At 42.4% G+C, this 12,879-nt stretch overlaps 1 protein-coding gene across 3 annotated transcripts in view; it reads right to left on the reverse strand.

Moving 5' to 3' along the window:
- The window catches only part of E(z) (histone-lysine N-methyltransferase E(z)), a 57,919-nt gene that overhangs the window by 32,685 nt on the left and 12,355 nt on the right, over window positions 1-12,879 (reverse strand). For all 3 annotated transcript variants that reach the window (XM_065425881.2, XM_065425880.1, XM_065425879.1), the window contains exons 6-7: window positions 1,978-2,074; window positions 360-523 (exon numbers count right to left, since the gene is read on the reverse strand). In XM_065425881.2, the coding sequence (XP_065281953.1) occupies window positions 360-523; window positions 1,978-2,074 (261 nt within the window). The remainder of the gene's footprint in view (window positions 1-359; window positions 524-1,977; window positions 2,075-12,879) is intronic.

A 12,879-nucleotide genomic window follows, 5' to 3' on the forward strand; every position in this document is an offset into this window, starting at 1 on the left:
TACCTCACCAGTATTATACTTCCATAATTCAACGAATTTGACATGATTAAAAAGTTTGAGTTGCAGCTTGCTTGTGATGTTTTTTGAACCAGACAGCAAATTCTAACACCTGAGATAAAGGTTAAATTTTCGATAATAACACGTAAAGAAACTCAAAGCAAGAATCATGACGCTTACTTTTGAGCACATTTTTTTTTCTCCAGCAGGCAATGAACTAAACTGCCTGGTAGTATCTGGTTCTTTCTAGGGCACCAATTCCTGAAGTTCCAAAACTACCTACCATCATCTTTTCATTTGCCAGCAAACACAATTATTAACCACCATTTCCGCCAAGTCACAAAAGTATAACAGCTACTCACTGTGCAAAAAGCAGTCATACTTGAAGCAACGCCGACAGAAAAGAGTCCGAAAAGAGTGCATGCTTTGTTCACGAGGTACCGACTGAGCGAATGGTCCATCCATGTTGGGTGTGCATTCAGGTGGAACAGTGGGTGGGTTTACTTTCTCCATCAACTCCCGGTACCTGCCAGAGACAAGAGCTACTCTCAGCAGTGAAGCGCCACTTCCCATTCACAAAAATTTTAACATACAAGACTACCGCTGTTACTGACCAGAAACAGCAAGGTGTGCTGGAGGAAAGGAACGAAATTACTGCATGCCAACCAGTGAAGAAGATGTCTTTACATGTGTTGTTTTTATAAGACAACAAGGAATTTTTAAATACTGCTAGTGCAGACTATAAGAAATTAGTCAGTCATAAAACCCATCATCGACGCATCAACGATGCATAAACGCATCAACAAGACATATCCGCAATAATGGTTCCATTATTTTTAATGCAGAAAAACAAGCAGAACAGGACTAAATGTGCTCATTGCAGCTGTTCAAGGTCCTGATTTCTTATACACTATAATATGCATTGGTGACAGCATAAGCATCAATAGAAAGAAAACACAAAGCACAATGTATCGCATATTTGTCCAAACTTGTAATGCCCAATTTATGACACTGGCACACAGGGCCGCTATTTTGTACATGTTTGAAGAGCTGACATTTGGTTTCACCTCACGCAATTGGCCTAGGCCGTGATTTTCGGTGCGGCCTAGGACAATCGTATGAGATGAAGCCGAACATCAGGTTTTCGAACGCGCGCAAGATGGTGGCCCAGGTCAAGGGGTATATGATGGCAGTGCATTTTACCTGTACTAAGGTAACAAGAAGTAATTTCTACAGATAGTTTTAGCTGAGTATCGCTTACAATCCACTCCACTCGCATTTCACATGCTGGGGCACTACAGAGGACTGCGTTGATTTTGAACTTTTGGCAAGAACATCATAGTGTGTCTGCCAGAGACGCAAGCAACGTGCAGTCAGCTTGGCTGCAAAACGACAAAGAAACCAAATGCACACACTGTCATGCTGCAGAGGAGCAAGGCAGCATTTTGTCTTTCATTGCTGGCACGAGTGCCGTGCATACCAGCACCGGCATTATAGGCGAGTGGCTATGTGCAAATAGTACGATACACCGGTCTAAGCATAGCAGACTGCTAACACTCGGCTAAAGCTCTCTAATGTGAGCACAAGGACTGAGCTGCAAAAACTTTGACCTAGCAATTTGCTCAGTACCTAGTTTGCACAGGCATTGTATATGGACACATATCCCTCACTGTATGCAGGCTGCACTGTTTTTTCACAGTAATGTCCTTATACTATGGCAAAGCTGTCAGCAAGATGAAAAAAGTGCTGCACAAAGAACTTAGCAATAATGATTTGTGCACAATATGCTGTAGTTCACAGAAAAAAATTTATCAGATGTCAGCCCATTTATATCATGCTTATATACTTCATGTATGCGTGAACTTCATGTGCTAGCCTTTACTGAACACAATAGCACTTCATTATTATTTTTTAAATTATGCTAGGGCACAGAATATAGCTAACAATATTTTAAAAGAAGGTACATGTAGTGGTACGAACCGCTCCTTCAATTCTTGTGGGGATCGCTTATCAGGGAACACGGAGCAGATGGCAGTAAATATGAAGTCTGTTGGTGACCCTTTGTCATCATATTTGTCTTGAAAAAAAAATAAAGAAGCAAATGAAAATGAAAATGATGATCTAGGCCTCATGGAAGTGCTGACACTTTTCAAGTGTGCATCACTTTGAAAAATAAAAAAAAAAAGTAGAGGCCTAGAACAGAACGCACTGTGACAAACGAAGCGAAGCTTGAGTTGTGAAGGATTTTACTGCAACAGTAAAGACAAAACAGAGAGTTGAGTAAGCTTTCTGCTTTACAGGAGCACATCAGGAAGCTTGCCACTCAAAGGACCACGATGCAATGTACACCAATAATCTTGCTTGCATAATGACTGCATTTATTGAGTCATTTTCTATGTGTTCTACATACTGCAGCCTGTCTTCTTTTGGGCAAGTGAAGACATTATAAAACACTGATTGCTAGGCTCTCTACCTATATACTCTGCTTCAGTAGTTTTTTTTTCAACGTTGTGGAAGCTACAGGCTTCTTTGACCAATCAGGAGGGCAAACACATCTTAAAGATGGCCTTCCATGTCACGTTGTCTGCTGGCGGCGAGCGCTGCAGTGCAGGCGGTGGCAGCATCTACGAAGAATGCAACTGTGCAGTGAGATCAGCTGATGTGATAGCAGTGGTAGAAAATTCATCCCATATTTGTTCCGACACCTAAAAGGTGTGCATCTTCGAGATATCTCGAGATACAGAGGAGAAGGAGGGTTGCAGAGAAAGCGGAAGCAGAGGGTTCAGAAGGAGCACTTGGCCAGCATGCTGCACGGGATGATGACGCCATCTCTTCATCCCACTTGTAACATCCACTTGTACATGGTGTGCTCACTGACAATTGTAAGTCAGAGTCAGAAGCGGTTTTATTTAGGCATAAAATTAATTACAAAAATTTGTGTATATAGAGAAGGAGGTCCCATAGTCAGACTGAATCGGGACCTGCTACGCAGGAAGGAGGAGGTCCCAATTACAGCTGTTTCCCGATTGCAGCTGAAGTGCAGCCGTTTTCTTAATTAGAATTCATGCATATTTACTGCACTATTGCAAGCATGTTCAATGCCGACTAATTCACTCCTTTCGCGCAAAAGAGCAGCTTGAAACGATACCATGCAAGCGAGTCTGTGGATGCCATTTCTGCAAAGGACAAAGCATTACCTAGTAGGGAATTGTCTACGGTTCTGCAGCTGTGCCGACTGCATGTAGAAATTTAGCCACTTTCAAAGCAATTAATTGTTTGTACTTCTTAAATAAAAACAGTGTCAATTATTTTATGAATATAATGAGTTATTTTTTTTTGTTCTTTACACATTTTTATTCAAACAAGTGTAGAACTCTATTTTCAGTATTATAGAGCCTCAATAAATATTACAAAACGAAGCAAAATCATGCACTAAACCGCAGCCATGAACTGCACAAAATTTTCAAAGTAAATACCTGCTGACAAGACCATTATCAAGGCCATTTAGTCATGCAACGGGTTCTGCACCATCACACATCTCGCTGCACAAGAATCTATGCTCGCAGGTGACATAGCTTTAGCTCTGCTCCTAGGAACTACTGAAACAGAGTATATCTGATAGCGTGTGCCACATCTCCTCACCACCCCGACCATTTGTACATTTTCAGGAAACCTTTCTATCACCACTGCTACATTGAGGAAGGCAGGTTTATTTGCCAGAATGCCTGCACTTGCCTGAAATTCCACTTTTGTTCACCTGTAGCTTTCACAGGTATCCATTTTCCAGTCAAAAATTAAATTAAATTTTGGGGTGTTACATGCCAAAATCGCAATATGATTATGAGGCATGCCATATTGGTTCGGGCGGTGGCTCCAGAGTAATTTTGACCACCAGGGATTCATTTGCGTGTACACAATGCATGGTACATGGGGGTTTTCACATTTTGCCCTTGTCAAAATGTGGCTGTTCCGGCTGGGATTTGATCCCGTGCCCACAAGCATCGCAGCACAACACAAAAGACATTGCGCCACCATGGCGAGTCATCTTCCAGTTCACAGACTTCGATGGTTGCACGTAAATGTACTGATATAGGAAAGAAGCCCTTCTTTATGATACAGGCAAAATTTTGATATTTTTGCTTGAACACCATAAGCTATAAAACTAATTTTAAAATTTCGACCTCCTCCCAAATGCACTGAAAGGGTGGAGGTGGTGAGTCAGGCAAGAAATCTCACTGGCTTCCTATGAAACATCACTTGGAATAGTTCAAAAAGTGCAGGGCACAAACATTCCTTGTCATGGCTTAGAACATCGTCTAGGACAGATTTTTCAGACACGAAAGGGACTACTAGGTTGTCCAAAAAATAGAGTATTCTGAAAAAACTGCAATTATAAACTACTTCTATTGTTTCGTACCAATAACAGAATGAATACCTTGTATACAAAAGGTTTCTGTGTTGTGCTTCAATAAAATGTTGTCCAGTTAAAATTTTATAACAGTCAAAGTCAAGGGGGAGCTCTGTGTCTGTCAGGCACGCAGCATAATGTGCATCGAAATGTGTGCCCTTGGCTGGACAACGTTGTCAGTTGAAGCAGTGGCGCATGAATTCATTTTAGTGCTTTCTGCACGCAAGCAAGCTTTTGCCATCCCATCCATGACAGCATACAAACTTGGTAGGTGTTTGCTCTTGTTGCTGTTAGAATCTAATTGGTGTTTAGGTGCTCAGGACCTCGCACCTAAATACCAATAAGGCCTACTCGTAGGAACATAAGTGTCATGATTGACACAGAAAAATATGGCAGACGATGGAATAACAACAAATCAGAAGTAAAAGAAGCATGATGCCTAAACATGAAGAAAATAAAGCACATGTGAGGGAAAGACTTAGCAGCATGAGAGGAGCAAGCACAGAGACCTTAGAATGCAAGAAGATTGGACATATTAGCACTGCATCCAAGCAACATCACCACCCAGCACCTGCTGTCACTCAAGTCATGCCATACGAAGACCTAACTCGCTGAGGTGCTACCATCAACAGCCAGGTCTAGTGTTGGGCTTCTTGTATGGGCACGTTTATATCAGGCAAGCACCAAGTGTCAGGAGTTTGTAGGCCAGATCAGCAAAGGTGCTTCCGTGAACACCGCAGACTCACCACAAGTGAATATGTTCTGAGTATTTGGTTAACAGTGCACAGACTGTGATCATGCTTGGGGACAGTATGTTCTGTTCATGCTATCAGTTTTGGAGATTTTTGTAAGTGCGCTAAACTTTCATAACATAACGTCAAAGGAGCGCTATCATTTAAGTTTAGAGTTTATGTTTTTGCTTACTATGTTGTAAATGCTACTGTACTTTCTGTCCTGTATTTGTTGCTTGTAACCAATATTATTCAATGGCTATGTGATGCCTCCCAAATCTCGAAGGCCATGTGACTGCAGAAGCCAAAGAACTGGTGATGACATGCCCAACACTTTACATATACTGCTTATTTCCCATAAACGAAACTGACAAAGTTACACAGTCTGCTTAAAGCTCTAGCAGAGACCACATCACGGCTTAAATGCAAAACACTTTCAGCACTTGCACACCAGCATGATATGCACTTGAGTACCTCGACTTCATTTAGGTTTTCAGCATAATAACCACCATGGTGCACATTACATTGTCCAGATCTTGGAGGCCTGATTATTAATACATATGAAAGTACACTGCCTAATACTAAAATTTCACTGCTACCATTGCCACTCCTGCAGCATAAGTCATCTGCTAGCTGGGGCTTCTTACACCTATAAGCTTAAAGGAGCCCCGAACCAGTTTTTGAACATAAGAAGAAAACATTGCTGATCTGCACAAGAGGCTACTGTGAGCATGTGAGTCAAATATTACTGCACTGCATGCAGCAGGGAATTTACAATATCATGTCAAAAACAGCGAAAAATCACTTGCTCTCGCCTTCGCAATGTCAACACTGCAAGCAGCAAAGCCTACCAACAGCTAGCTATTGGCCAATTTCGTCATTAGGAGAACATTCCCAGTAATACGATTATTGCTATTTTTGAGGTAGACGAATGAAGACTATATATGCCTACAATCTCACAAAGATAAAAGAATCATGGCTGCGTGGTCTACGATAAAGGAGGGGCATGCTGCCCAGCATAGATGCTGCAGCCGCCACAGGGTGCTGTGACAAGCCCTCCTGCTGGTAAGATGCTTTGCCTTGGTAAGAGCCTTGCCCCCTTGCCAACTCCCCTGTGTAGCTTCCATTGCACTAGTGGAGACGAAAGGAAAGATAATACCGCTCATCGGTGCTATACTACGTCTAACTATGCTTATACTTGAAGGATTTGAAATATTTTTACTGTAGGAGATCTGAAAGGCGACTCCTATAATAGGCTATTCTATAATTAGCTAGAAAAGTGTTTCATTGCGTTTTAAGGGGGTCCTGAACCACTTTTTATCAAAGCTTAGAAATGCATTTGACATTAAAGAAAACCCTTTTAGAAATACTTTGCCGCAAAAACTACTTCAATGCGTTCAGCAGAAGAGGAGTTATTGGCAATCAAAGATACCCTGTCGTTCCCTTTGTGATGGTTCCGGTCCTTCTTCAATGCCTCGTACTGCGAAGGCTACGGCAGAGCTCCACCTATTGAACATCACTGTGGCATGCAGTTCAAAGCCGATTTTGGATGTTCACATAGACACCACTCCTTCCGACTTTGGTTCCTACGACGCGCCTAACTCGGAGGCTATCCCTCAGCTTAAATTTCAGTTCATGGTGTCTCATCCCTTTGCTATGCTACAGTGTACTAGATGGCTATGCACAACTATTCTAACACTGACTTACATGCATAGCAGATTTGCTTTCGTACTTATCTCTAGAACAATCACACAATTTCTTAGAGTTGAATAAACTTCACCTTCAAGTTTTCTCGTGCAAGTATGTTAGAAGGGCCCGCTTCGGCTAAGTGATGGATGCTACACTTCAGACTTGCATTGAAAGGATTCCTAGCGTAACAAGCTTTGACCATGGTGGCGAAACACCTCGAGGATATACAACTCGGTAAGCAGACAACTTGTTCGTCAGATGCTGGCACTTGGGCTTTGAGTTGCGCCACCCACAGATAACAATAGGAGCACACTGTTGTCCTCAGCGAAGCGCAATCGTTGCGGCAGCCCACAACGGCTGCGGTATCTACGCTACATTGGGCCTCTTATTGATTTTTGGAGTTCTGGCAGTCAGCTAGTTCTGATTCTGATAGGAAGTCCCATGGGCTGGGATACCAAGACAACCCGAAGCTGCCTAAAGTTAGCAAAATCGAACGCTGAGAGAGCAGGCCGCGGGACAAACGTAAACATGCTACCAGCATCGTAGTGGCCCGTACGCGCTAGGCATAGTCGGCCTATTATGTGTTGCCAGCTTGAATATACATAGTTGCATTTGGGAATATGATCACTTTTGCGAGATTTTGCTTGACTTGGTACAGGACGTGCACTGGGCACCTTATGTTGCAAAGTGTAACAAACAGCCAATATGCCAATATAATGCCAATACATGAAATCGCGCCTAAGTAACACAAAAGTGATCGCTAGTGAATGCCTACTCCCAGCAATCATGTCGGCCACCAGCAACTTTGTTGACCTGACGTTCTATCATCATTTGACAAGACACAAAAAAGCAGGATATGGGGCATGTATTATACAGATAAAACAGATGCTTGCATAGGCTTCGATTCCGAAAAGTGTTTCAGCTGATGGTGCTTCTCTTCTGCCCTTGTACTGAAGGAGTTAGGGCTGCGGTTGGCACATAAAAATGCATGTCGCCTGTGACCAACAAAAAGTTTCACACGAAAAATAGTATTGGTCGACGGTTCGTTGGTTAATTTGGGTTTAATGGTACAAAGGCAACTAAGCCCATGTTGCGCTAGTCACAAGACAAAAGAAAACACAACATTAGAGCAGGTAAACCATTACATTATAGTTGGTGTAAATAACCAGTCTTCTCAAAAAAGTCAAACAGGTAAGTAAATGGCACTGGCAGGTCATCTGCCAGTAATAGGGCAGGGTCTAATGGTTTATGTAATTTATACAGGTTGTGTAAAAACTTCAGTCTCCATGTGTTGATGTGTGGACATGTCATAAGGATATGTATGACTGCAAGAGGTTCATGGCATTTTGCGCAAGTTGGTGGGTTTTCCTTTCAAAGGAGAAAATTGTGCGTCAGATGTGTGTGTCCGATAAGAAGTCGACACAAGATCACCTCATAGAACCGTTGCTGGTGACTGCATGACTTCCACTCGTCAATTACATGTTTAATAGGATGTAGTTTGTTGCTTAAACAATGGTCCCATTCGTGTTGCCATTTTGACGGCAAGACCTTCCAAATTGCATTGACACTATCTCTATATGGAAGTGTGTTTGTTATGTTTTTGTATACTGCCATTGACGAGCATCTATCAGCTGCTTCATTACCCAGTATCTCAACATAGCTTGGTATCCAGCAAAAAATTTAATTGATCTGCCATTCTTGCTTGACGTTAATGTGTTTAAAATATCCCCTCACAGGGGTTCACATTCGGAGTTCACGTGTAGAGCCTCGAGTATGCTTAATGAATCTGTGTATATGACTCTGTTTTCATGTTTGTCAGCGATGATCTTTTGAACTACCATCCACATTGCATATACTTTGGCTGCGTAGACAGAGGCATGCTGCGGTAATCGAATACTTGTTTGCAAATTTTCTGTTACAGCCCTCACACCCACGTGTTCTTTTGTTTTAGAGCCGTCAGTATAAAATTTCATGTAATTTTTATATTTTTCATGAACAGCATGAAATTCTTGTATAATGTGTTCATGCGGGGTGTCTTTTTTCTTTAAGTGTTAGTGTTCAGTCACATAATGGTGTGAAATCGCACCACGGAAGCCAACGTTGTGGCTTTCTGGCAACCTGAAGATCTTCGCGAGGAATGTCATAATCCTGACAATATTCCTCGTATCGCAAGACAAGCGGCCTAATCATGTTCAGTTTATTTGCATAATGTAAGCGTGAGCTGCACAGTGTGACAATGTTGTAGCATATGTGTTGTGGTGAGGACTGGATTCCGAGTACGTAGGAAAAAGTTCGTAGCGTTCTGCTCTGCTGTAAAGGAGGCTCATTACAGTCAATGTATTAACTCTGGACAGGTGATGTTCTGTAAGCACCACTTGCCAGTCATAGTCCAAAATATGAACTGAGTGAAGCCGTCTGATGTAGACTGTCTGGCTGAACCATATATGATGCTATCATAGTCTAATATGCTACATACTAAAGTTTGGTAGATGTGTAGCGAGCATTTATGGTCAGAGCCCCCACACTTCCAGAACAGGACTTTGAGGATGTTAAGTGTATTGTTCGCTTTACTTTAAGACTATTTATGTGCGCGAGAAAGTTAAACGTTTTATCAAACAGAACACCTAGAAACTTGTGTCCTACTTTTACCGGTAGTGTTGTAGGCCTATTTTTTGTGAAAAAACACTAATAGTTTTTCCAGTTGAGAAGTGAAAACCGTTTTCAGATGCCCACTGTGCAAGTTTGTTGTAATTTGAATTTGTCGTTCGCAGGTTGCCAAGTTCAATGCAAGACACACAATTTATATAATGAGTGCATTACATAGGATGGAATTATGTTATTGACCGAGTTTGTTTTCAACACAAACAATGTTGTGCTTAATACACATCCCTGTGGCACACCATTTTCCTGAATGAATATGCGTGACAGCACCATTTCTAAACACAGTAGGAATGTTTGGCCGGACATGAAATCGGCTAGACATTTGACCATTCTACCACGAATCCCTAAATCCGCTAAGTCCCTTAAAATACCAAACTTCATATTGTGTCGTACGCCTTTTCTAGATCGAAGAAAACCATGAGACAGTATTGCTTGTGTAGAAAAGGCTGCATGTATCTCATGTTCTAGCCAGACTAGATGATCTGTTGTAGAGCAACCTTTCTAGTACCCACACTGATGGCTATCCAGCAGGTTCTCGGTTTCAAGGACATATCTCAATCTGATGTTTATAATGGCTTCACAAGACTTGACAAGACAGCTTGTGAGTGCTATAGGTCTGTAGCTGGTTGCTGTTGTAGGATGCTTTCCAGCTTTCAAGATAGGGATTATGATCGCTTTTTTCCACTCATTTGGCATTTTTCCCATTTCCCAGATTATGTTGAAAAAAAAAAAAAAAAACCAGCAAGGTCTCAACTGCTTTAGGGGATAGGTGAGCGAGCATTATGTAATGTACTCTGTCTGGACAAGGTGCTCTTTTTTTGCTAATAATGAGTACTCTGTTGATTTCCAGGAGTGTTAAGGGGGCATTATCGGATCTCTTGACCGGGGTTGTTGGAAAAGTATGGGAGAGGCCTTTGCTCTGCAGTGGGCGTAACCAGGCTGATGATGATGATAGGATCTCTCTGAGCTTCCTGTGGTCGGAAGCTTTAGTTTTTCTGGCGATTGCTTATCCTTTTAAAATGCAGCAGAATAGTTTACTGCGCTTGATATGTTATGGAAATGCTGCCCTGATATGTCTGCTTGTGCTTTTAAGTTTGCTTGTGTACCTGGAGGTGAGAATATGGGGATTGTGTAAGGAGAGTAGTCACCTCTAAATTTATGAACCTGATCCCTCATTCTTTTGGAAGTTATCGAGCTATTTATGGATGACAGATAGTTTTTCCAAGACTGTCTTTCAGCTTGCCTGCATGTGTGCCTGGCTTTCGCTTTTTTGAAAGAGAGGAGGTTATCTTGTATTAGGGTATTGCCGAAAGATACTTCACACTTTGTTTTGTAGTTTTTTAGTTCTGGTACAATAATTCGTCCACCAGGGTTTAAATTTGTTCCTTAAGAAGTCAGAGGATTGTGGGATTGTTTGTTCTGCTGTAGCAAGTATACAGGCCATAATCTTTTCATTCATTTTGTCCATCGTTAGCTCAGCCGACATGTTATCCACATTGGCCTTTTCAGTGAATAGGGGCCAGTGTGCAAGATGGTGTTTCCAACGAGGTAATCTCAATCGTATCGCAGAGAAAGCAGATGCTTTTTTTTCATAATAGCTGGCACATGGTCACTACCATACGGATTATCGATAACACTCCATTGGAAATCGCCAATGAGAGATGGAGAGCACAGTGCCAGATGTAGACAGCTCACAGCTCCTGTGCTTGGGGAACAATAGGTTACAGCACCAGTGTTTCAAAGGCATATGTCATTTGTTAGAATAAAATCTTCCAAGTGTTTTTCCCCTGGTGTCAGTTGTTTTTCTGCCCTATAATGCGTTATGGGCGTTAAAAGCACCCGTTATTAAAAAAGGTTCAGGTAGCTTGTTTAAAATTAACTCTAGATCTCTTACAGTAAAATGCAAATGCGGTGGAATGTATATTGAATAAATGGTGATGGTTTTGTGTGCTAAAACGGTGACAGCAACAGCTTCTACGTGACTGTTAATGGTAACTTTTCTGGCTGCGGTACCGCCCTGCAGAACAATTGCTACACCACCCAAAAGCCGGTTAACCTGAGTATGGTTGCACAGTATGCCAGTAGAGCCTGTTAAAAATTTTTTATGTTTTTCACCTAGGTTTGTTTCCTGTAAGCAAAATGCCACAGGAGAGAAGTTACTTAACATGCCCTTGATGTCACCTAAGTTGCATAAGAGTCCACTGCAATTCCAGTGGATAATAAAAGCCATTTTAGAACTGAAAGGTAAAAAATGGCACTACGAGTGAGCAAGAGATAAGAAAGATGTTAGGTGACAGATGTAAAGAAGGTGATAACAAAGGAGCGATAACCTTTATGTTATTGCTTTCTTATTTAACGTGGTTATTGGGACTTTGTTCCTCTTTCCACGCTCAAGAGAGTGCTTGTCCTTCAGCGTCGATAACACTAGGGTTTTCGCGTCGACCTCCATCGCTCTTTGAGGCGCTGGAGGACCAAGAATTGGGCACCGAGACATGTGTCTCAGGCCTTGGGGTTCGGTTGATTTTAGGGCCCTGCGGAACTGGTGTCTACAGGCCCTTCGAAGAGGATGAAACAGCACTGGCTGCTTTCACCACGGGAGCGGGAGGGGTCACTGCGGGACCACTGTGTGTGGGCTCGGAGGACTCCTGAGGCCTCTGTGACACTGCCCCCACCTGCATCACATCGGCATAACTTCTTCGTAGAAGATACGATAGTCGCTTTCTGGCTTCAAAGAACAAGATTTCTTTTTCACAGTTTGTGCAATTACTTCTTTCCCCTTTTTCCAGCAAGGGCAAGACCGTGAGTAAGGTGGATGGTCTCCTTTGCAGTTAATGCAATGTGGGAAGAAGTGCAGTTGTCAGATTGATGACCATTCGAGCTGCATTTCGCACCGGTGGTTTGGCCTCGGCATGCATGTGAAGCATGCACAAACCTTTGGCATTTGAAGCACAGTCAGGGGTTCAGGATATACGGTCTGATCTTTTACTTTTACCCTGCATCCAGCGAGGTAGGCATAACGCTTGTTCCAAAGGCAAGTATGACATGCTTTGTCGGGACTTCTTGGTCATTTCTGCAGATGACAATTCTATACTTTGGTCACATTTTGTTCCTGGAAACCCGCAAGCAGTTCCTCATTGCTCAGGGGAGGAAAGTCCTCCTCTGATATCACACCCCTGCTTGTATTTAGTGTTCTGTGTGGTGAAATTGTCCCTGTCACGTCGCCAATACTGATAAGTTCCAAGAGCTTCTGCGCTTGATCTTTGTCATTTAGTTCTAAGAGGAGTTCCCAGCTAGACATTTTCGAGGTTTTGTATGTCTGTCCAATTTTGTCTTTCAGGCATTTGGCCACCAGGAATGGTGAGAGCTTTCATACTGGCATGTTGTTTTCGCTGT

Source organism: Dermacentor albipictus, chromosome 1 (assembly GCF_038994185.2).
Source record: "Dermacentor albipictus isolate Rhodes 1998 colony chromosome 1, USDA_Dalb.pri_finalv2, whole genome shotgun sequence".
In the NCBI taxonomy this organism is placed as follows: Eukaryota; Metazoa; Arthropoda; class Arachnida; order Ixodida; family Ixodidae; genus Dermacentor; species Dermacentor albipictus.